Consider the following 25,155-nt stretch of genomic DNA (forward strand, 5'->3'; position numbering starts at 1 on the left):
TGCTGAATCAGAAACTCTGGGGTTGGGGCCCAGCAATCCCTCCAGGTAATTCTGGTGCATGCGAAAAGTAGAGAACCATTGCGCTAGACAACATTGTGAAGAAAGGGACAGGATCTGTCTTTTCAACTCCAGATCCCAAACCTCTTACCCAGTGCTTAGCCTATAGTAGACCCTCAATAGCAACTGGATTAACACCTTAGTATACAGTGATACTGTGATTTACAATAAGAAATATGTGTTTGGTCTTCTTTCCCTTTTCTGGCACTGAGCTCCTAAAGCCGTTGGAACTTTCTAAATGAGGAGAGCTATCAAGGTGCCTTTTGTTATATTAATGAAGTGACTGTTGGGAAGCCCCGAGGTCTATTAAGGTTAGGGGCTGGTTGCCATGACAACCAATCTTGTGATTAGAAGTTCTGAACTCAGCTTGCCTATCTCAGACTCCAGGGAGGGGAGAGGGGCTGGAGATTGAGTTCAACCACCAGTGGCCAATCATTTAATCAATCACGTCTATGTAATGAAGCCTCCATAAAAACCCAAAAGGAGGGGGTTCAGAGAGCTTCCGGATTGGTGACAGGACAATATTTGGAGACAGTGGAAATCTCTGAGAGGGCAAGGAATCTCCACACCCCTTCCCCAAACCTTGCCCTACATATCTCTTCTACCTGGCTGTCCCTGAGTTATATCTTTTTACAATAAAGCAGTAATCTAGTAGGTAAAGTGTTTCTCTGAATTATGTGGACCGCTCTAGCAAACTAATCAAACCTGAGGAGAAGTTCGTTGGAACCTACGATCTCTAGCTAGTCGGTCAGAAGCCCGGGTGACCACATGGATTTGCGACTGGCATCTGAAGTAGGGGTGGGGGCAGTCTTGTGGAACTGAGCCCTTACCTTGTGGGATCTGACGCTATCTCCAGGTAGATAGTATCAGAGTTGAATTAAATTATAGGACACCAACTGATAGTGGAGAATGGCTTAGTGATGTGGGAAAACCCCACACATCAGAATGGGTGTCAGAACTTTATATACATTTACTGCAGTATAACTCCAGGTTAAACTAGAAAACACACTCTTCTAAGCCAGGAGAAGCTTATCATAGGTCAGAATGATTGTCTATTTCTGAGCTTTCTCATTTTCTCTGCGTGTAGAGAAGATCTTAAATATTTTATGAAGCAATACGTAGGGCTAATATATATTAAAAGAGAATGAATCTCTGTTGGGATCAGAAAAATGCAAATTAGATAAAGGGATTAGATCAAAATGACACACTGAGCATACATGCCTACCACCTCTCTATCCAAATTCCATTGAAATGCTAGAAAAGTTAAAAGCTAAAAGACCCATAAAGGAGAGGAAAACACGTCACCAAGGACAGACCAGAAACACAGAGGAATTTATGGAAAATAGAAAGCAGAAATAAAAATATGAGCAAATTTGGCAGAGGACTTCCTCAGAGCTTGTGGTAGTTCTGAGGATGCCCGGAGCTTAGAGACAGCAGATACGAAGTGTCTGGAAAGGGCAACTGGGTGATTGTTTGACCATGCCAGATGTCAGAAAACCTCAAAGCAACACCTGCAGACCTCAGAAGAGGTAGTTAGAATACAGAGTCTTTGGTCCACTCAAACCCACATTCAAGTAGAAAGGCAAAATGAAAGACATGTGGGAACGTGGAAGTACTTCGAAGGCGGACCATCCTGATATCTACTCTAAAATGATGTCTTATCGTCTGTTGTAAAACGAGGAAGTTGTAAGTAGGATACATTTAACAAACACTGGTGAGCAAAGAAGCCAGTCAAACAATGTGTATGTCCAAAAAAATTGTTTTATGCCCCTGAATTGAACATTTAAAATGGTTTCTTTAACCACACACGCAAAATCCCAATTGTTTCTAACCATTGAAAGGAGGCACCCAGACGTGTAGGGTGGGTAGAAGTGAAGGCTTTCTCAGATTTTTTTCTTCAGGAGAATAATACATATATAGATTAACTCTAAACATTAATCTTAGAAGTCAGCCAACTTTTTCTGTGAAAGGCCAGACAGTAAATATTTTTGACCTTGCAGGCCATACAGTCTGTGTCCCAACTCTGCAGTTGTAGCAGGAAAGCAACCATAGTGGACATGGTTGCACTCCAATAAGACTTTATTTATGAAAATGGGAGGCAGGCTGGGCCTGCAGGCTGTAGTTTGCTAACTGTTGATCTAAAACATATATGTGTATATATGTGTATGCGTGTGTTAAAATATGCTTGTTACAAATTTAAGGGTAACAGAAATGTTTAAGATCTGTATGAAGAAACTATAAACGTAGACATAAGCATAGATATGCTATTCCAGGAGCAAGGAATGGCCAGTACAAAGGTCCTGAGGTGGGTAGGCAGTTTGGCATGTTTGTGAACAATCAGAAGGTGAGTAAGGCTGGGGGCACTGAGGAAGGAGGGGGGGAAGCAGAAAATGAAGTTGGAGAGCTGGCCAGGAGCCAGATCTCAGAGGCCATGGTAAGGTAATGGCTCTGGAATTGATCAATAAGGAAAGTCAGTCTGCATGTACAGCCTTATCATTATAAACACCACCGTAACCAGGAACTGGTCAGGGCACTAGCCAGGAAGAAGCAATAAGGACACAATTTGGGTAGTTTTATACTCTGTTTATCAAAACTCTGGGGTCACCTCTAGCACATACAGTGCCTTTGTGGGAATCACAACAAGCCACCCCTTCCCAGCCAATGAACTGCCAAAAAGCAACCCCTCCACTTCCATTTGGGTGGATGAACTACAAAAATGCACCTGTTCCTCCCGGATGATTCAGTGGGTGGGTACTCAGCCTCACCGTTTGACTCATCGGAACACTGGATGATATCAGTCCCCGCACAACGCCTTAGCCAAGAACATTTGTGCAGTGCACAACCTGCCCATCTGTACATCTCATAACTGAGAACTATGTTAATCCTCAGGCTGGGAGCAATTAGGAAAGATAAGCTATTACTCTGAGCAAAAGGCAGATGTACTCAATAACTGTATTTCCTCAGGGCCCTTTGGACTTCATGGCTATTAACCCATACCATAAAAACACACTTTACTCTTGAAATTCTTTCTGGAAAACAGAACTTTGATACTTGAGTGTAACCCTTTCTAGCTTCCATCCATTTCCCTCCATAAAAATGGAAGCTGGTGTGGGGAGTGATAGCCACACTTACCGGATCAGGAGGCTGTAGACTTCGTGCCTTGGCATCTCATAGCGCTCCACCAGCCTGAACATGGAGTAGAAGCGAGGCATGACCAGGTTGATGCAGGACACAACGAAAGGCAGTAACAGTACCTCCCCGGGGTTACTGTGGTTCGCCAGGAACTACAGGGGATGGAGGGAGAGAATCAAGATGCCAACTGTACACTGGACCCCTCTCTGCCTGACTCAGAAGACCCTCCCACTCCCATCGTCACGATGGGAAAACCGCAGAAGTAGATCCTCTGAGGTTAGCTATTATGGTACCATTTATCCAGCACTTACCCTGGGCTGAGAATTACCCACATGATGCTTTAATTCCCACTACAGCCCAGCAGGTGGGTGTTAATAGACTTAACTGATGGACAACCTGAGGCTCAGAGAGGTGAAGATACTTGCCCAGGGTCACCCAGCTAGGAAGTGGCAGATTCGAACCCTGGTCTATCAGACTCAGGGACCTGAGCTCCAACAGCCATTCTGTGACTTTACTTTCCTTACCAAGAGGTTTGGAAGAATGAGAATGTGCTCCTGGCCTTTGGAGCAAAAGCTTGAGTCACTGAAGCTACCACACAAGGGAATTTCTCCTCCCCTCTCCTGCATGCCCTTGTTCATTTCACCTCAGATGCTGAATTAGGGGCAAGGGGAGCCTCTGCTAGCACCTGCTGCACATTTGTACGAGGGTCAGAGGGGCGCCCCTGCCTTCAGGTGTTTGGCTGGAGGGAAGCCTGGGCTGCCCCTCTGCCAGACGCCCTTGGGGTAAGGGATTCCAGTGGATTTATTTGATGTCTGACAGTTTCCCATTCCCCACCCCCAGGCCTGACTCTGCCTCTATCTACCTCTGGATGGTTTTGAAAGCACCACACGTAATTCTGGCAGTATCTTTGGAGCCAGAGTAACCTAGGGTCAAATGCTGCCCGCTCCCCATGCTTATAAGCTGCAAGGTTTCGAACCAGATGCATAGCTTCTCTGAGCCTCTGTGCCAGTCTGCATGATAGGGAGATTATCACGTAACCCACAGAGACACTGTAAGAATTAAGTGAGACCAAATAAGGGAACGTCTAGCCGCAGGGCTGCTAAACGACACAGCTGGGGGCACCATTTGTGAGAAACTGTAGCTGCCAGTGAATGCGACTCCTGGAGTTGTGCAGAGGGTTGATCCTGCCGGGCACAGGAAGATGTTCAAACAATGGGAATGATTCCACTTCTACCTCCTCTCCTCCTTAGATGCCCTCCTTCACTTCAGGTGAGTGTGAAGCAAACCTTCCAGGTCAAGGAGAAACTCAGAAGTCTCCTTTATACCTACAACTGCCCTGTCACAGCTTCCACCCTAGGTAGGCAGTGCCAGACCCACAGGACTGTGATTCACTTTTGTCTCTTTCAGAGCAATCCTTAATATGGTTGATGACAAAGCCTTAGGTTTATATAATCTCACACCCATTTTCCTGCTGCCTCCTTCGGTTTTTCATCCATTGGGTTGAGCACCTACTATGTACCAGGTATTGGGCCAGGTGCCTGGCTATTCTTTTGAAGAGACAGTTGCATAAACAAGCATTTTCGATGCTGCATGTGACCAGCGCACAGGGAAAGACTGCAGAGTCAGGCACACCTAACTCAATCTAGTAAAGGTAGTGATGCTGAGAAAAGACTTCCTGGAGGAAGTGTCACTCACGCTGAGGTCGAGAGGAAGAAAAGGAGGAGTTTGCCAGATGAAGGGAAGTGGGGGAGGGCAGTGCAGGATGAATGTTTCCCATCCAGAGATGAGGAAAAACATGGTGTGTTCAGGGAACTCTGGACACACCATTTAGTGTTGCTGGTGTGAGATATGGGTGGCTGTGAGGTGTTGAGGCTAGAGATGTGGGCAGGGGTCACATCACAAAAGATCTATCAATCATGCCACGGAGGATAGATTTTATATTTAGAGTAATGGGAAGCCATTAAAGAAAGTGACACAATCAGACCAACCTGCACCACAATTCTAGGGGTGGGCAAAATGGGCTAAAATTAGCCCCATTTCCCAGAAGACTGAAATCTACAGAAAAACAGTACTTTGTCCACCCAGCCAATTAGTCTCAGAGTTCATATCATTAAAAAAAAAAAGAAAAAGAAAAAGCTAACATTCCTTCAATCACCCAGGGTACCAGGCACTAAGGAGACTCTCCCCGTAACTTTTCTCTGGTTCTGACCACACACCTGCACAGCAGGGATTCCCAGTTTACAGGTAAGGAATCCGGGGCTTAGAAAGAGTAAATCACTTGCCAGATTCCGTCGGTTCACAATACTTATTGAGTGTCTACTCGGTGCCAGGGGCTATGAGAGACATTAGGGATATAATAATAAAGGAGGAAACCAGAACCTGACCCCAGGCCTGCGGCCAAAGTTCCCATCTCTCCACTAGCCCAGCTTCCCACTCTGAGGTGTGCACACACGTCACCTGGGGATGTTCTTGTGATGCAGATCATGGGTCAAGGGAGGGACCCAGGATTCTGCATTTTTTAGCAAACTTCCCGCTGGTGCGGATGCTGCTGGCCACGACCCCAGTTTGAGTGGTGGGCTCTCCCCTCCCCTCCCCCTCCTGCATCCCATCCCTTCACCCGCTTCTCTGTGCTCTGGACCCTGGAGTTCCTGCCTCTCTGGTTACCTCTGTGTTCTTCTTAGCCAGGTAATAAACGGCTACACAGCAGGCAATGGTCACTCCAGTAGAGACAACCCAGGCTGCCAGGTGGGCAGAGAAGCGAATCAACTGCTGATTGAGTGTTAACTTGACATTCTCCTGACGGATTTCTGACAGGTTCTCCTGTAAACACAAGGACGTCAAGTTCACCCGCAGACCCCCTCCACTGTCAGCAAAGATTCCCCCCCAGGTCTTGCTGCCCCTAGTGACACAAATCCACCCCAGATCCACAGGAAAGAGGGGGTAAGTGCACAAGGAACTTGGATTAGGAGACCTGTGGGAAAATCTCGAATGGGCAAGACCCCCATCACTTCATTAAATACATTTTCCATCTCAGAGAAACAGAGATTGGGACCACGATCTTGGGAAAATACATTGAGGCCACAGAACCTCCTTGAAGAATAAGGCTGTGTGTCTGCACCAGGGAACCCTCTTGCCAAAGCCCCTTCGTTTATGAATTCTGCTTGCTCTTTTTTTTTTTTGATATTTTTTTCTATGGACCGGGGTTTGTCCACCTTAGCACTACTGTCATTCAGAGTTTGATAATTCTGTGACAGGGAGCCTGTCCTGTGCACTGCAGAATGTTGAGCAGCGTCCCTGGCCTCTACTCACGAGGTGCCGGGAGTACACACTCCCTGGCTGCGACAACCAAAAGAGCCTCCAGACATTGCCATGTGTCCCCAGGGCAAAACCACTCCGAGTTGAAAACCACTGGATAAAACTTTAAACCCGGAACTGTGAGGTCCAGAAGTATTTACATTTAGACCTTTGTTATAAATTGTTAAACTGCCCTCCCGCAAGCTTGTATCAATAACAAAGACACCACGTTGTGTGAAAATGTCCATTTCCCTACACCGTCACCAGCCCTGGGCATTTTAAATAGTTTTAGGGGTTTTTTGCCAATATCATGGAGAATAAAAAATAATTCATTAGTACTTTAAGAAAAGTTACAGACATATTGAAGGAGGAAAGATGACTGGCCATGGGAAGGGGTGTAAAGCTAGCTTGCCTTACCCTTATCTCAGTGCTTAGATTCTTCTGTTTCAGCTTCACAGCGCTCTTAAGAGTGACAGTGAAATCCCAGCAAAAGATGAGTTTAGCAATCCCTCTGGAGTAAATGTGTGGGTTAATGAAGTTGTTCCGGAAATACCTGGCCATGCTAGGGAAGGCAGGAACCAAAATACCCAGAGGTTATTAGGACAGGCATTGGGGGTGCAGAGAGTATAGCAAAGAAGAGTCCCATCATTAATGGTGAAAGGCAACATGGAAGAGTTCGCCCCAGGTTCTTCTGGAACAGGGCAACAGCAAACAGAGTAGTCAGGAGCGCTGGCTTTGGGATCTGACTTTGTAATCCTAGATTGCCAACTGGGGGATTTTGTCATATTAACTGTTCTGACCCTCAGCTTCCACCTCCATATAATGGGGAGAATAATAGTTCACACCTCACAGAGTTATTATGGGGTTTGTATTAGTTTCTGCTATAACAAATTGCCCCAAACTTACTGGCTTAAAACAGCACTTATTTATTCTTACTGGAGGTCAGAAATCAGAAAATGGGTCTAAAATCAAGGTATTGGCAGAGTTGTATTCCTTCTGGACACTTTAAGGGAGAATATGTTTCCCTGCCTTTTCCCAGCATCTAGAGGCTGCCTACGTTCCCTGGCTTGTGGCGCCTTCATCTTCAAAGCCAGAAGAGTAGCATATTCCACTTTCTCTCTGACTTTGAGCCTCCTGCCTCCCACTTTCAAGGACTTTGGGATTACATTAGCCCATTTTAAGATCCTTAATTTCATCAATCAAAATGCCTTTTGCCAGATAAGGTAACATATTCACAGGTTCTGGGGATTAGGACATGGACATCTTTGAAAGGGGGAGCATTATTCAGCCCACCACAAGTCAATGTAACCCTCAGGGCAGTACGCACACGATAAAGGCAGCTGTTATTATCATGGAGATGTCAGTAGGATTCAGTGAAATCCGGCCCAGGAAGCACTTAGCACTAAGCCTGGCATGTAAAAAATGCTGAGTAAAATGGACATTACCTTTCCAAAATTTGCCACCACTGAGTACTAACAGCTTAAGAAACAGAAACATTTCCTAGTTTGATAGGACAAAAACAATCTTATTTTATTTTGGATTATCGTGCTGGCAGTGAGGTTGTTATGGGATGAATTGTATCCTCTAAAAATTAATATGTTGACGTACTAACCCCTAGTACCTGAGAAATTGACTGTATTTGGAGATAGGGTCTTTACAGAGGTAATTAAGTTAAAGTGAGATCATTTAGGTGAGCCCTAATCCAGTATGGCTAGTGCCCTTATAAGAAGGGCATATTAGGACTCAGATATGCACCAAGGGCGGATCACATGAGGACACAGTGAGAAGGCAGTTGTCTGCAAGCCAAGGAGAGAGGCCCAGGAGAAACCAACCCTGCTGACACCTTGAACTTGGACTTCTAGCCTCCAGAATTTGAGAAGAAAAATTTTTGTTGTTTAAGCCCCCTGGTCTGTGGTACTTTGTTTCAAAGACCTAGTAAACAATAGGTTTAACAGATTGAACATCTGTACCTCCTCTTTGACAATTATCAGTTGACAACAGTCAGTCAAAACTACTTGAGTCATTGCATCCTTATTTTCAGACTGACCAATTTCTTTAAAAGCACATGAAAACTTCTCTTCCTCTATCCCAACTTATACTTTATGTTCTAGGACAAGGAATGATAAGACAGCAATAGAAAGTTGAAATTTCAGAGAAACTGTTTCTCCAGTAACTTTTGAGTCTCTTGAATTTTGCCTAAATCTAAAAACAGCTTAGAATCAGAAAATGCAGACATTCTATACCTGAAGAGCAAACTGAAAAAGCAGACAACCAAGCATGCTCCGACTGTGAAGATGTAGGCCAACTGCATGTTGTAGGAGGTCCCACTACTCCCATGTTGGTTTTCAGTATTGGTGTAAAAACCGTAGTACATCACTGTGTCACTAAAATAACCCTGAAAGGGACAATAAACCACAGGTCAGGTGGATCTCTTAAGAAAACAATGAATGACTATGGTCTGCACAGTTGACCTCTTCCATAGGCAAGAAGCCTGCACTGGTCAGTGTAGACATTTTGTTTGCCAGGAAAGAGGCACCCAAGGCCACTGAGAACCTAGACGTCTTATCACTAGGCTCTCAGAGGTGGAAAGGAATCTCAAACCAACATAACTTTACAATGGAGGGACCCAGCGATCACCACCCAGACCCAGTGACCAAGCCAAGCATGATTAAAAGCAGGCCAGCCAGCCATTATGTGCCTCTGTCCTCTAACTAGTATTATGGTCAAACAGGTTTAAAACGAAACAAATCAAGCCTTTAGGTCTAAATTTCAATTTACAAGAAATAAGGAGTCTGTATTAATTAGAGGAACAAATTAGAGAGACCCGGAGGAAACAATTTGACAATTGCAGAAGGTAGAACATTGGAATCTGCATGACAACTGGCCTGGTTTCTGCAATAAGCCCATGTCAAGAAAAAAGGAGGAAGGGACTGAGGATATCATTCTAGATTAATAAAGACTTAAGAGAAAAACAACTGAACGCAAAGAGTGTGGTCTTTGCTTGGATCCTGGCCTGAACAAAAAGCTATGAAAAACATTTGGGGGACAACTGGGAAAATATGAATATGGTCTGGATTTTAGATGATATTAACTTTTAATATTGCTAGGTGTGATAATGTATATGCCTGCAGGAAAATGTCCTTATTGTCCAGAGATGCACGTTGAAGAAATTCAGCTGATGTCTGTGATTTACTGTAAAATACTTCAAAAAACAAATTTGGGAGAATGGTAGCAATTTAAAATCTACGTAGTGGGTCTTTGGGTGTTTATTTTACTACTCTTTATTTTCCTGTATGTTTGAAATTTTTCATAATAAAATGCTTCATATATACAAATATACACAATAATGAGGAAAAAGTGAAGGATAAATTGACACAATAATTCCATTTGAATGTGTCTATCCCTAGGAAAAAAAATTTTAATAGAAAAAGAAAAAAGAAAGATGAATGGAGGAACCTTACTGTGAATGCTCTACTACAAGAGTAGGCAAACTCTTTCTGTAAAGAGCTAGATAGTAAATATCTTGGGCTTGGCCAGCCCATAACTGCTCACCTCTGCTATTGTAGCAGGAAAGCAGCACAGACACGGAAACAAATGGTTGTGGCTGTGTTCCAAAAGAACTTGACCGAAAAGACACCGAAATTTGAATTTCATATAAATTTTATGTTTCACAAAATGTTATCTTTCTTTTCATTTTTTTCCAACCATTTAAAAACATGGAAACCAATCTTATTTTGCAGGCTATACAGATTTGGTTCTTGGGCTGTAGTTTGTCTATCCACAGAATCTCAGTGGCAGAAATCGCTTCTAGAAGGTAAACTCACAAGGCAGGGGCTATGTGCTTCAGTAGGCAGCTAGGTAGATATACCGTGGTTGTTAATAAAAAGAATAATACGGATGTATATCCATGCTCAAGATTCATAGTAACGCAAAAAAAAAAAAAAGTTGCAAAGCAAGATTTGTAGTATCTCATCTTCTTTTATTTAAAAAAAAAGTTTAACTATCTATCTACCTATGTATCTATGACTGTATAGAAAGAAAAATGGTGGACAGAGGTACACTCCAAACTGGAGAGTTAGACAAAAGAAGGAGGATAAGATAGACTTTCTCTTAGTTTGCTCTCTTCTGTACTAGGAATTTTTTTTTTAAGGAGGACTGTATTTTGTAGAAAGAAAAAAAAGAAAGAAAAGGTAGATCTGTGAACATCAGTATGAGATGTCCACCACATATTAGGTGGAAGAAAGCAAGTCGTAGGCAGTCTATAGGAATAATTCATCTTTTGTTAAAAAAAAAAAGATGCGTATGTCCATGCACAATGTGTCCATTTGTGTGCAGAGAAGAGGATTCTGGACAACAAAAACTGTTAACATGTTCACCTCAGGAGACAGAAATTCTACTAGGCTGTGTATATGTTACTTTGGGGGAAAAAAAGAAATCATTTTAAACACCCTCTTTCCCCATCAGTTGACTCCCAGGTAAAATGAGAGGCCTGGAAGGGTGACGGGCAGACCTGTGCCTGTGTCTCCAAGGTGTGAACTCTGGGCAGGGGATGGTGCACTTACAGCCCCAGTTAAAAATTCCAGTCCAGTGAATTGGAGGTGGTTCTTCTTGGCCATGGTTAACTGAGGGATTATGATGAAGCTGAAGGTCACAATGAACAAGAAAATGTTGAATTTCAAAAGCCACCGCAGAAAGTTGAAATAGGAGAGGACGCTGGTGCCGAACTTGCCTCCGATGACCTTGAACGTCTTCTGCCACAGGCTGATGGAATTGAACAGTTCCGACAGACTGTTCTTGGATCTCCGGTATGCCTGCGGGTAGACACAACGTGGGCGGCTGGACCGTCCCTCAACAAATATCTACTGAGCAGGCTGCATAATAGCGACAATGGCCACTGTTTCTAGAGCGGCAGGGTGTGCCAGGCGCCACGCTCGACGCGTTTGCAAACGGTATCTCATTTAATCCGCAGGACCACCCCCTAAGGTGAGTGCTATTATTTATTACCTTCCCAGGTTTGCTAGTGAGGGTGACACTCACAGTGGCTAAGTTGCCCAGATAACTCAGCAACCTCTTAGGCCTTCCCATGCCTGCCTGTTTTCCCCACACCCAGACTGACCCAGTTTCTACGTCTTTCAAGGAAACAACCGTGAACTTTGGCTCCTCCTCCCTGTGGGTCCCTTCTCATCCTTACTCTCCCACCTCCCTGGTTTCACCCTACTCTGTGCCCATTTACAGACCGCGGTAAAGACCGATTTACCAATGAAATGGAATTCAGACACTGAGCACAGCCGTTGAACTCCAGGATACGACGGGGCTGCTTACTTTTCTCTTTGTCAACCATTTTCCTGTGGGAAAGAGCAGAAGAAAGTGAGAGACATCAACGTTGTTTTGCATTCATTCCCCAAATATTTCCTGAGCGCCTGAGATGTGCCAGGCATGGTCCCAGGGGGTGAGGTAGAGACGGATTTCCCCAGCTCATGGAGCAGACATCTTGGTTGGAAGAGAAAGAAAATAAACAATAAATATAGAAATAGAGTGGGTAAATGATATAGGATAATAGAAGGTGAGTTGTACTATGGGAAAGAAAATCGAAAAACAGAGTAAGGAGGTGGGAAATGCTGGGGTGAAGACCGTGGTACAATTTGAATAGTACAAAGTGTTTGCGCCAAGTCTTGAAGGAGAAGAGGGGTTAGTCTATGGATAAGGGAGTGTCTGAATATAGGAAACAGCCAGTGCAAAGCCCCAAGGAGTCCAGGACAGCTGGAATGGAATGAGTGGGGGAAGGGGGAAGGGTGTGAGTGATAACCGTAGGTAGGTGGGTGAGGTCCTATAAGTCAGTGGTTCTCAACCTAGGAGATTTTGCCCCCAAGGGACATTTGGGTAAGTCTGGAGACTTTTGGGGTTGTCAAATTGGGGATAGGGAGGGGGCACTGACATCTAGTGGGTAGAGACTTGGGATGCTGCTATACACCCTACAGTGAACAGGACAGCCTCCCACAGCAGAGAATGATCCAGACCCAAATGTCAAGTTGAAAATCCTGCTGTAAAGTCTCTCGGGCCATACAAGGCCCATGCTCTGTGACGGAGGAGGCCATGCAGAGTTTGAAACGGAAGAGTGTTTTCAAAAAGATCCAGCCTCAGTTTTCTCTTTACTTCTCCATGAACTCATGTCATCTCCTTTGCTCTGCCCCCTTCCTGGCTCTCTTTTGTCCACCCCAGAGGTCCATCACCACATCACCATCTTCCAAGGCTCAGCTCACAGATGCCCCCTGCTTTGCCCAAGGGAACTATCTCTCTCCTTCTAATCCTCCCCCTGCAAACTCCTTCCACCTTGATTTGGTCTGATTTTCTTTCTGTCATTTATAAGTTATTTGTTGACCAATCTATGACCCCTGCCAGACCCGGAACCTCAGAACAATTGCGTCATTGAATCATTTATTAGCAGTTGCATCCACTCTACTAGTCTCTGCTAAACGCTACAAATGGCAAAAAGAAAAAGAAAAAGGCTGAGGAATGGAAAATGTAAGAAGGGCTGAAGGCTTAAACAGCCCTCGCTCTTGTTTTTGAATTCCTGGGCTTGGAAAGCTTCTGAGGTTTTGTTTGTTTGGGTTTTGTGCTCCCCGACCCCAGCACCTTGTGGCTTGCAGGATCTTAGCTCCCTGACCAGGGACTGAACCTGGGTCGAAACAGTGAAACCACCCGAGTCCTAACCATTGGACCACCAGGGAACTCCCTCCCCTCACCACCCCCCACCTTTTTTTTTTTAAACAGTAGTTTGAGATTTACAGAGAAGTTACAAAAAGAGAACAGAAAATTCCCATCTACTACTCACCATTTCCCTCCTTTAACATCTTACATTTCCATGGTAGGTCTGTCACAACTAAGAAACCAACACTGGTGTCTAACTTTTACCTAAACTCCAGACTATTCCGATTTTACTAGTTTTTCCACAGGTGCCATTTCCAGGACCCATGCAGGAAACCACATTGCATTAATTGTCATGTCTCTTCAGAACACTTCAGACTGTGACCGTCTCTCAGACTTCCCTTCTTTTTGATGACCTTGACAGTTTTGAGGAATACTCCTCAGGTACTTTGAAGAATGTCCCTCGATTGGGGTTTGCCTGATTATTTTGTCTGGTTAGACTAGGGTTGCTGGTTTTAGGAGAGGGTACCACAGAGGGGAACTCCTTCTGGTCACATGACTTTCCCTGGGAATGTTAACCTTGACCACCTGGCAGTATTAGCCTGACTTCACCCCTGGGAAGCTACTTCCCCCTTTGCATGCTCTGCTCCCAGGAAGAAGGTCACTAAGCACAGCCCACACTCCAGGCAACCAACACAGACTGTGTGGAATTCTTCGGTAGGGAGATTGTCTCTTCTCTTGCATTTATTTATTTCTTATCTTTCCAACATGGGACAAAAGTAGAAGATTGAGGTTTCCATGAAATCCGGGCAAGAAGAAAAGCGTTTTGTCCATACCTAAGGTTCCTTTTCTCTTCCATGGTCCTTGGTTGATTCCTGATGGTTTTAATTCTGTCTCTAAATGTCATGGGTATCAGAGATGCGATTAACTTTTGTCCTGCAGAAAAAAAAATGGAGTTTAATTTTTTTCTCCTTTAACAGAATAATAGCATTTGAAATATGGTGCTGAAGATAGAGCATGTTTTTATAAGATCACAAAGAAAGAAGAATATATGTACTCAGTGATCCCCAAAGTCACAAATAAAAACAAGAAGACAGCACGTACACGTGTGAAATCTCGAAGCCAAAGCATATGATGGTTTGCACGCAATTCTAATTCAGTGCTTTCCTTTTTCGCATGACAAGGAACAGTCAGCAAAGCTGATGAGACCCAGCATGTTCGGTCGGCCTGGCTCTCCTCCCTCTGTAATTTCCCGCATGGCTTCCTCTTGCCCCCTGCACTCCAGGCCCAAGCATCTTCTTGACTTTTCTGGACCGTTGTCTTGTGTTCCTCCATCCACTGGAAGATGAGGACTCCCCCCTCCTCTCCCAAGAACTCAAATTCCCACTTTGCGTCAGCGTGGCAAATATTGTTGGTCATCTATCCTGCAGTCAGCTCTCCTTTTTGACAGAATCCCGATCTGGTTCAGAAATCTACAGCCCTCTCTCCCACGGCCCTGGGCTTCTGCAGGGTGGAACCCATCTCCAGGCACGGGAGACAGATCCCAGTGAATCCAAGCCTATCTTGATGGTCCCAGCCCCCTTGCAGGTGACCTGTTCAGGCCCAGGCATGTGACACGTTGGCCAATGTTCTGTGAGGGGTGGTCTGCTGAGGAGTTTCTTGGAAAAGGTTTCTTCCCTCTCAAAAAAGCAAGGCTCAGAAAACATGGAAAAGGCAGACCCTTCTCGCTCTGGGTGGTGTTGTGTCCACGTGTGATGCCTGGCACTGCTGCCCCCACTCCAGTAGCAGTGGAGGGGCAGCTGGGGGCCCGCTGGGACGGTGGCCGGGAGCAGGCTGGCTCCTGGCCCTATTAGGGAGCTGCTCGGAACTCCTCATTTCAGTGACATAGCTGAGGTGGAGGGAGAGTGCCCAGAAGAGGGTCACCAAATCACTCGGCTGAAGACGAGGAATTTGAGTGTTTCCTGAGAGGGAAGTGGGAGTAGACAGAAAGGAAGAAAGGCGAAGGAGGGAAGAGGAAAAAACCCGGTTTCACGGCGGACTTGACAAAAGAGGCACCCCTCGTTGCCAAATCCAGAGTGGAGAGCGATGGGACCAAAGCAGGACAGGACGGTGGTTAAGGTGTCAGGCTTGGGAGTCAGGCAGACCTGCATGTGATCCCAGATCTGCCACATCCCTGAACCTCAGGGTCCTCATCAAGCAAATGGAAATGACAGGCATGCCTGCCTCACGGGTGTGGAACGTGGCAAGTAAATAAAACTAAACTCGATGGGTAACAAAAAGACAGAACACTGGGCACATGAAACGAGCTTGATCAAGGTAAACTCCTTCTCGGGTATCAGACGTTCTCAAAGTGACCCCTTCCGCGGTCTCGAGCATCCTCAGGTCACCCACCAAACCTTCACCCTCCTCGAAGTCTTAAAACCAAAACCCTGTGGGCAACTTGGAAGGTGCCGTTCCCGTTCTAACTCCTCTGCCCCAGGGTCTCACTACCTTGGATGTTCTCATGTGAAGTACAAGGGGTGTCTAAGCCCATGCTGTCTGAGCTATGAAGGGTCTGGGAAAACGATTCATTCACAGGTGCTGAAAACCGTAAGAACTGCTTGCCCTTTTTGTCATTCCAGTTGCTGAAAATCTGAGAGTCTGTCACATCAATGTCAGAAATGGAGGAGACCAAACTAAAGCTTGAGTTTGCCAGTGTCTGTTCTGGAACAATCTGACTTGAAGATGGATGGCTTTGGACCCCAGATGGGACATTCTCAACCTCAACGATGATTTCATTCACTTGGTCACCAGACAGCATCTCTGGCTTCGTCCAAGCCTTACTCTCCACCAGGGTGGGCTTCCCAAGACCTCCTACAGCAGTCACACTGGCATTGTGAGGAACCTCCAGGAAAAGTGATGACAACCACAGAGAGCCTCCCCCCCCATTCACAGGTTTTGTTTGTTTGTTTGTTTGTTTGTTTGTTTTTGTGGTACGCGGGCCTCTCACTGTTGTGGCCTCTCCCGTTGCGGAGCACAGGCTCCGGACGCGCAGGCTCAGCGGCCATGGCTCACGGGCCCAGCCGCTCCATGGCATGTGGGATCTTCCTGGACCAGGGCACGAACCCGTGTCCCCTGCATTGGCAGGTGGACTCTCAACCACCGCGCCACCAGGGAAGCCCTAGAGTATATTATTTAATTTCCACATTCACCCTACAAAATAAATACTATAATAAACCCCATTTTATAAGAAAACTGAGGCCCCAAAAGGTAATTTGCCTAAGGTCACAAAACCAGCAAGTAGCAGAGCTAGGGATCAAACCCAGGTCTGTCTGGTCCCAAAGCAGGGCCTTTTAATCACTTCACCCTGGTCCTCTCCTGTAACAAGATGCTGAGGTATCACTCATTCATTCATTCATAAATGAATGAATGTGTATGAGTACCTGCTAGGTGCCAGGCACTTCCTAGATGTGGGCATGATACATCAGAGTGACACTCTATCAGGAGACTGTCCACCGATTAATTATAAATGATTTGAGAATCAGAACTGGTGCAAAGCAAAATGGTGCAGAAAGCCAGGTTCATCTCTGGGTCCTCTATTTCTTTACTTCTCTCTGCCTCCTGGGCACTCCACCCAGAGGCCCTAAACTTCATGCTGGCCAGAGAGAGCATCTTAGGAGGTTTAAAAGCATTTCTTTTTCCCCAGTAGTTAAAGCCATTCCCTGTTCTCGTGGGAACCAAATGGAGAGCATGACTGTTTATATCCCCATGGTTTTCTCTCCCAAGTAGCAACACCTACCCCTTGAAAGGTACAGGCCTCCTTGAGAAGGCTCTTAGAGAATGAGGCTACAGGATATCACCCACCCTAGGGGGTCAGAAGGTGAGGGATGATTTTAAGTCATGGGGCCCCGCAACTTGCATTGTTACTTAGAGGACGTCTTCGGTTTATTCCTCGTTTTTCACAGGTTTGCCTTTAACTTCCAGTATTCCCTGGCCTCTCTCCTCTAATGCTTTTTTATTTCTCAGCCTCTGCCTCTGCTCAGACCTTCACCACAGCACACAGTGATCCTTATAGCGCTTCCTAACTGATCTCAAAGCCTTCTCCAAAAAAAAAAAAAAAAAAGCCTTCTCCAATCTGATTACTCCTACCCTCCACTGTTGTAATAATTCTATGATTATTCAGAAAAATTTGGCTCAAGGCACTGCCACCACACCAGCACATGTATTAGGCATGGGATGGACATGTGACCCAGCCTTCTTTCCTATGTAAAAATGATTGGTTCATGTGTAGGTATGTGTCCCAAATGGGGCTGGAGAGAGTCTCCTCAGCACTGACTCACAGGCCTAGAGAGAAAGGAAGACTTTCCATGACATTGCTGAGCTGTGTGTGTGTCTAGGGCTGCTGCTGTCACGCTCCCTGGCCTGCAGGGAAAGCCTGACTGGTTGAGGTGTATGAGGTGAAGCTTAAAGAGAAGCTGCATCAAGCAAAGATGCGAAATAGACGGAGAAAAAGAGTCCAGGTGGCCCCGAGCCCCTGGCTTCAGACTCAGGCCCTGGTTCCTGTGACTCATACAACAAATATCTCTGAGCACCTACTATGTGCCAGGCACTGTCCTAGGTGCTGGAAGGTAATTCTACCTTCAATTCTTTGTTTCTCCATATCCTTCCCACCACACAAGCCTTGGGCCTGGGTGGGTTGGGTTTCTGTCACTTGCAACTAGAAGAGTCCTAGTGAAGACACCCTGATATCCAAAAGAGAAAAAACTGCATGTGTAAAAGAAAACCCGGGCTTCCCTGGTGGCGCAGTGGTTAAGAATCTGCCTGCCAATGCAGGGGACATGGGTTCGAGCCCTGGTCCGGGAAGATCCCACGTGTCGCGGAGCAACTAAGCCCGTGCGCCACAACTACTGAACCTGTGCTCTAGAGCCTGCGAGCCACAACTCTGAAGCCCACGTGCCACAACTCTGAAGCCCACGTGCCACAGCTACTGAAGCCTGCGTGCCTAGAGCAGCAGGAGAGGCCACTGCAATGAGAAGCCCGCACACTGCAACGAGGAGTAGCCCCCGCTCTCCGCAACTAGAGAAGGCCCACGCACAGCAGCGAAGACCCAACGCAGCCAAAAATAAATAGATAAAAGAAAACCCTGTTATGATAAATTAAGGAAGTACTGCATCAGTTAGCACACCAGAGGCCAAGAGGAAATGGCAATGTCCGCATTGCCTTGAACACATTCCTTCTTTAGGGTTGACATTTTTGGTCACTGTCCATTTAAGCCTTACCTTGGGGTGACTTGTGCCAATCATGTCCAGACAAGGGGGGGTCTCCATAAGCTTGGCTGAGGCCATTGTCACCCACATAAGCAGGGTCCACTGGAATGAAGAGACAAGAGACAATTAATCCTACCACACTAGATGTTACTGAGCACACAGTGGTCAGTAAGACTTGCTAATGGGTCACAAATCAGAGTTCGAAAAATACTTGTCTGGAGGGGGAGGGATGAATAGACGGAGCTCAGAGGGTTTTAGGACGGTGAAAATACTCTGTGTGATACCATAATGATAGCTACATGTCATTATATATTGGTCCAAACCCATGGAATGCACAACCCAAGGTGAACCCATTGTAAACTATGGATTTTGGGTGATAATGATTTATTAATGTAGGTTCAATTGTAACAAATGTCCCACTCTGGTGGGGGACTCTGATAACGGGGGAGGCCATGCACATGTGGGACAAGGGATATGTGGGAAATCTCTGTTACCTTTCCCTCAATTTTACAGTGAACCTAAAACTTCTGTAAAAAAATAAGTTTTCTAAAAATTGAGTAAAAAAAAAAAAGCTTTTCTAGGTGATTACAAAGCTTCCTTCTAGTTCTAGCATTTTATGATGACACGTGAATAAATTTGAAATTTGGCCTGATTTTCTTAGGGACAGAGTCCACTTTCAGCATCTACACGACAGTGTCACATTTCAGTATATTTTTATTCAACTCATGGTAAACAATGAAGTCTAAACTCCTCAACAGAGAAAATGGAGCACATGTTGATGGAGATGTACAAAATTATACTGCAGGAGGTTCTGGAACTTCTTGCCAAGGATCAGTTCCTGGCTTTGCTGCTTACTAGCTGTGTGCTCTCTGGCATGTTACTTAACGTCTCTGAGCTTCAGAGTCTGTAAATCAGGGATAATAATAAGACCTTTGCATAGGATTGTTGGGGAAATTGAATCAGTTAATACACGTAAAGTGCTTAAAGTAATCCTGGAACATAGCAAATTCTTAATATATATTAACTATTGTGGTAAATTAATTGTTTTTCAGCAAATATTACACTTCCTCCACCTTGGAAACCTCCATTGAAGTTGGGCTTGCTCATGTGACTTGCTTTAACCAGTGGAACATGGTGGAAGTGACAGTTTGCTAGTTCCAAGTCAAGGACTCAGAGGCATCGTTTGTTTCTGCTTCCAGCTTATGCCATGGGAAGAATATGGCCCAGGTTAGCTCACTGGGTCAAGAAGGACCCTAGACCTAAATAGAATCTGTGACCTCAAATCAGGCACAGCCAAACCCAGCCTGGTTCAGTCAAACTCCAAGCAAACCCACAGATGTGTGGGTGAGAAATAAATGATGCTTATCTACAACATTGGGTTTTGGAGTTGTTTGTTATGAAGCATTCCTGTGGCAATAGCCAACTGATACATCCCTTACAGTTGCTGCTATTAATTCAGTTAGCATTGCTCAAGCACCAGCTGTATGCTAGGCACTAGGAAAATCACATAGAGCCTTGGAGGATACATGGATGAAATGGGTTCTCCTTAAGGAGTGCATAGTCTAACAGGATGGCATAGCACTGGACAAGTGAATGCCGGCACAACAACCTTGGTCCTACAAGGAGCCCAGAGAAGGAAGCCACACTTTATGTGACCACTTTTTAAAATAGCTTTCTAATTCCAGTGTTCTATGGGGCTCGGTGGTCAGGAATCCGCATTTGCCCTGATCCTACCCAGAAGTAGTGCAGGGTCAGAGAGACTAGATTCTGACACTGGCTCTTTTGATTTAGTAGCTGGGTGACCTTGGGCACGTTTCTCTCTGAGCCTCAGTTTTCCCCTCTGTAACATGGATAGCTGTAGTGTCTGTCTGAAAGGTGGCCGCAGATGAAAGAAGACTGTAAAAGTAAAGTGCTTGGCAGGGTTTCCAGGACATGGGAAACACTCAAAACTCGCTAGGCGTTATTAGCTCTGCTTGCATTGGGGTGGGGCAGTGTTTCTCAATCTTTTTTTTTCATTACTGGCCACCTAAATAGCCTTTTTAGACATTTCTTCCTTATTGCCCTTCCCCATGATATTTTAATGCCACAGATATACGTATAACTATATACATATACTGTATGCATATCTGCTTTATACATAAAAAAGGAAGGTTTTTTGTGGCCTTTCAATAAATTTTCACCCTTTGGGATTGATATGCCCCACTGAGAATGCCTGGCATAAAGGTTCGGAATAGCCCAAGTTAATGCTGTCTATGCAAATGTGTAAGAGTCTGCGTTTTTCCTTAGTGCACGGCGATGCATCCCACCCCTCCTCCCTGCCTTCTTCAATCCCTTCCCCACCCACTCCCTCAGGGCTGAGCAGTCTTCCATGTGCACCAACCAACACTTGGGTCCCTCACTCTGTTCATGACTGAACACTCCTTTTTCCAGCTCTCACGGGCTCTGAATTCCTATAACATTGACTTGTGCCATGAGCTGGCTTCTTCTATCAGACAACAAGTCCCTTTTTTCTTCCGGAAGATGAGAAATGGTAGAATCTCCTTTACCTCCTAGAGCTAAACCTTCACACACAGCAGATTCTGAGAACGACGTGATTTTTCACATATTGTCAGTCTGTTTGCTAATTTTCTTTAGTCTTGATGTGTTGGTGTCACCTACTCACTTAGGCTTTACGAACCCTGAGAACAGAGCTACTTCTAACTCCCTGTGCCCCCAGTAGGTTCCAAAGATACAAGTGCTGACCATCTGAACACCTGCAGGATGTGCTGAACTAAAGCTGGACACTGGCAGCCACACATACTGAATCTAGTCCACCAGTGGTTTTGTTTGTCCAGCTCAGGGATTTTATTTATTTATTCAAAAAATTATTTTGGAGCATGTAAAAACCCAGATTTCTGGCTTCTTTAGAAAAATCTGAGGATCTGGCCACACTAAGTCCATCTTCCCACATCATGGCGATGGGCTGAACCTGACCATCAATTGCCTCACACAGGCACAACCCCTGCCCAACCTGCTTTGATAATTGATGACACTGCTTGTCTCCTCTAGACCCTGAATGTTCAACTCTTGTAAGGTGGGTGTTTGAAGGAGGAGGAATAAACCAATTCTTCTCCTGCTGATCTTTAATGATTGGTCCCAAGCCCACTGAATTTTACTTTCTTCCCAGGATATGATTCTCTTCTTAACAAATGCTTACCATAGCCATTGCCAGGAGCACCTGGCACAGAGGGGCTGTACGGATTTGCCGTCTCCCTGGATTTCATTTCAATGCTTTCAGGATAATCTCCATCCTTTCTCCCCAGGATGCCGAAGGGTCTGTCACCCTCACGGTGAAATGAGGGCTGGACTGAAGATGCTCTGCTGAGCATTCTGAAATCCCAAAATGATGGATCAATAGTCATCCAATAGCATAGTAAAGATAGTCATCCATCCATCCATCCATCCATCCATCCATTCATTCATCCCACAAACGCTGACTGAATGCCAACCATGTATTAGGCATGGGCAATGGGGTGAGAAGATAAAGTTAAAGACATGGGTTGTCTACCCTCAAGGAACTCTCAATACAGTCTGGCTGAGCTTATTAACCACAGCCATAAGCAATTATAATACAAGTAGCAACGGATGAATATAAGAAGACAGGCCCAACGGATGAATATAAGAAGACTGAATGCCAACCATGTATTAGGCATGGGCAATGGGGTGAGAAGATAAAGTTAAAGACATGGGTTGTCTACCCTCAAGGAACTCTCAATACAGTCTGGCTGAGCTTATTAACCACAGCCATAAGCAATTATAATACAAGTAGCAACGGATGAATATAAGAAGACAGGCCTAGAGTTCAGAGGAAAGAGAAGAGAATTTGGCCTGGGAGTCTGAAGGGAAATCTACATGGAAAAGAGACATCTGAGCTGGGATTGGAAGGATAAATTAATACATAGTTAGGAGGAGGGCATTCCAAGGATGAAGAACAGCACAAATAAGCATGTGAGACCAGAAAGGGTTGAATATATAAAAGGAATGCTATGAAAATCAATTAACCTGGAGCAATGATTCTCAATTTTATATATGTACCTATTCCCAGGCCTCACCCCAGACAACTAAATAGAATCTCTGAAAGTTGGGCCCAGGCATTTGTATGATTTTTAAGTCTCCCCAGGTAATCAGATAATTCTAATCAGCAGCCAAGGTCAAGAACCACTGACCTAGAGTACAGGGTTCAGGTAGGGAGAGGATAGCAGAGGTGGGAGGAGGTCAGTCAGGCTGGGCTTTGGCTGGCGTCTTACATTAGCTCAGTGCATCCTCATTCTTCGATGTTCTCACAAGTGAAGTGGTGTAGTCTTTCTCCCAAAGGTTATGAAGAACAATGGAAGATGAGAAACAAGGGAGTGACAAGGTCAAAGGTATGTTTGTAATGATGAGCCAGGCAGTGGGGGAGAAGACCAAGGAGGACGCTTTGACATGGTCCTAGTAATCCGCCTATTTAGGTTGTATTTAGCATTACTCCTGTAGGCATTTGACCTCACTGTGCAGCCAAATCCCATATCCTTGTTCCTAGAGGTAAATAAAAGCCATTCGCCTTTGCTGAATTCATAAATATTACTAGTAGAAATAGTACCTACAAAATAAAACTTGTACTGGTTGAAATTTCACATGGTAAATTTGTTATAGGTTAAGAATAACCTGAAAAATAAATAAAGAATCACATCTTGTTGGCAACGTGAACATTAAGGAATTTAACCCAGGAAAAACGCAGTTTGGCAAAACTGTCACCCAAGACTGACACTCAGCGACCCAAACTGTACCTGGTAAAATTTGTCAATGACCAAAATTGATGGAAGATTAAAATCTTTTTGACAAAATTTAGATCTATCAAATCTGAACCAGGAAAAATTGGACTTAAAATAAAAAAAAAAAAACCTCCTTAGAGGCGAAAATGAATTAATGAAACTTGATGAAAACAACAATGCAGAAGATCAATGAGCCAAATCTACTCTAAACATGAAAAGTGATCAATTCTGACAATAATTTCAGTAAAATAAAGATGAAAGTGGAAAAAAATCAGGAGTGGCTCAATCATCTTGTATAAAAAAACTGAGGAGTTGAATGGATTTCATGGAGTTAGACCTTCAAAAGACTTTCTTGATTAAAATGCCTTCCTGGGCTTCCCTGGTGGCGCAGTGGTTGAGAGTCCGCCTGCCGATGCAGGGGACACGGGTTCGTGCCCCGGTCCGGGAAGATCCCACATGCCGCGGAGCGGCTGGGCCCGTGAGCCATGGCCGCTGAGCCTGCGCATCCGGAGCCTATGCTCCGCAACGGGAGAGGTCACAACAGTGAGAGGCCCGCGTACCGAAAAAAAAAAAAAAAAAAAAAGCCTTCCTGTTGATATAATTCTGGTTAAAATGTTTGGGTTCATAAACATCATCTTAATCCTAACCTCATTGGCAAAGTAGCAGTGTCAAAACAGTGGGGATCTAAATGTCTTGCAGGGATTAGACGGGAAGAAACAGGAGACTGGGAAGGATGTTATTTGAGCAATAAGTGATGAAAGATTATGTTCAGATAAGGGCTTGAAGCCTCAGGCTGAGAGTCCAAGGACCAGGTGCGGTATACAGTTAGGCATGAAAGTTTCACCATAAATTCATGTCATGGAAATAATCATACGTGTCCTTATCCCAAACATCGCCAACCAAGTTCAATTGACTGAATGATCTAGCCTTCATCCTCCATCCCCAGGGGAGGGAGATACCGGCACTTACTCCCTGGTCATTTCCGGGTTCTCGGAAGAGCTGTAATCATGAGCATTCTCAGCACCTGGGTAATCGGGCTCCCCCCAGAACTCTGTAGAGCTCCGATAGTCCTGAGCGCCGGGATAGTCTGGTTCCCCCAAAAAGTCTGGATAGCTAGATTGATTCTCAGCATCTGGATAATCAGGCGCTCCCGGAGCGTCTATGTACGGACTGATCCTGGAACCAGCATGTTCTGGATTCCTTCTGGAGTCTGGATGGTTGGAATTGGCTCCGGGGCCAGCATAGTTAGAGCTGCCCTGAGCTCCAGCGTAGTCTGGCTCTCCCAAGGAATCAAGATAAGCTGGATTTGTTCTGGAGCCCGTGTAGTTTCCACTGCCTCTGGAACCTGCCAAATCAGGATTCCGTCGAGATTCAGAGGAGTCTGGCTCCCTGGAGGAGCCTGGGCGATATGGATTGCTCCAAGATCCGGGATATTCTGGCTCTGCCAAAGATTTGGGATTGTCTGGACTTCCGGAACCTGTGGAGTATGGATTGCTCCTGGTGCCAGGGTAGTAAGGATTCCTCCGAGATCTAGGATAATCTGGTTCTGCTAGAGACCCAGGATAGTCTGGACTTGTTCTGGAGTCTGCAGAGTATGGGTTGCTCCTGGTGCTGGGGTCATCTGAGTTGTTCGGAGGACCTGGCGAATCTGGATAATCCTGAGTTTTCAAATACCCCCGAGTATGGTTCCGAGACCCGTAATAGTCAGGGTAAGCTGGATCTTCCTCGTAAGCATTATTCCTGTAGGCAGACATGTTTACCCTGGAGTATTAAAAGGTTCCTGCCTCTGCAGGTATTCAGGGATCTCTTTCTTTATCTGAAAAACAAAAAGGAAGGAAAGGTCAGAATTTTTTTCCCTTTCTTCCCTGTAAAGATTGATGGTTATTTTCCAGTACCTGTTCTTTTTTCTCTCAGAGTTGGGTACACAGCTGCCCAAAATAAAGACTATGTTTCCCAGCCTCCTGTGCATCTAGGTACAGCCATGAGAGTGG

At 45.2% G+C, this 25,155-nt stretch overlaps 1 protein-coding gene across 2 annotated transcripts in view; it reads right to left on the reverse strand.

Moving 5' to 3' along the window:
* The window catches only part of TMC5 (transmembrane channel like 5), a 40,991-nt gene extending 16,052 nt beyond the window's left edge, over window positions 1–24,939 (reverse strand). Inside the window, exons 1-10 of one of the 2 annotated variants that reach the window (XM_033840646.2) lie at window positions 24,134–24,939; window positions 21,571–21,743; window positions 18,387–18,476; window positions 13,965–14,064; window positions 11,741–11,828; window positions 11,046–11,294; window positions 8,727–8,878; window positions 6,901–7,045; window positions 5,854–6,009; window positions 3,190–3,341 (exon numbers count right to left, since the gene is read on the reverse strand). In XM_033840646.2, the coding sequence (XP_033696537.1) occupies window positions 3,190–3,341; window positions 5,854–6,009; window positions 6,901–7,045; window positions 8,727–8,878; window positions 11,046–11,294; window positions 11,741–11,828; window positions 13,965–14,064; window positions 18,387–18,476; window positions 21,571–21,743; window positions 24,134–24,918 (2,090 nt within the window). In that variant the 5' untranslated portion in view covers window positions 24,919–24,939. Of the gene's footprint in view, window positions 1–3,189; window positions 3,342–5,853; window positions 6,010–6,900; window positions 7,046–8,726; window positions 8,879–11,045; window positions 11,295–11,740; window positions 11,829–13,964; window positions 14,065–15,618; window positions 15,929–18,386; window positions 18,477–21,570; window positions 21,744–24,133 lie in introns of those variants that run through there. The other variant, XM_033840649.2, reaches the window with a different exon arrangement.
* Between the last annotated feature and the right edge of the window lie 216 nt (window positions 24,940–25,155).

This window comes from Tursiops truncatus, chromosome 15 (genome assembly GCF_011762595.2).
Source record: "Tursiops truncatus isolate mTurTru1 chromosome 15, mTurTru1.mat.Y, whole genome shotgun sequence".
NCBI lineage: Eukaryota > Metazoa > Chordata > Mammalia > Artiodactyla > Delphinidae > Tursiops > Tursiops truncatus.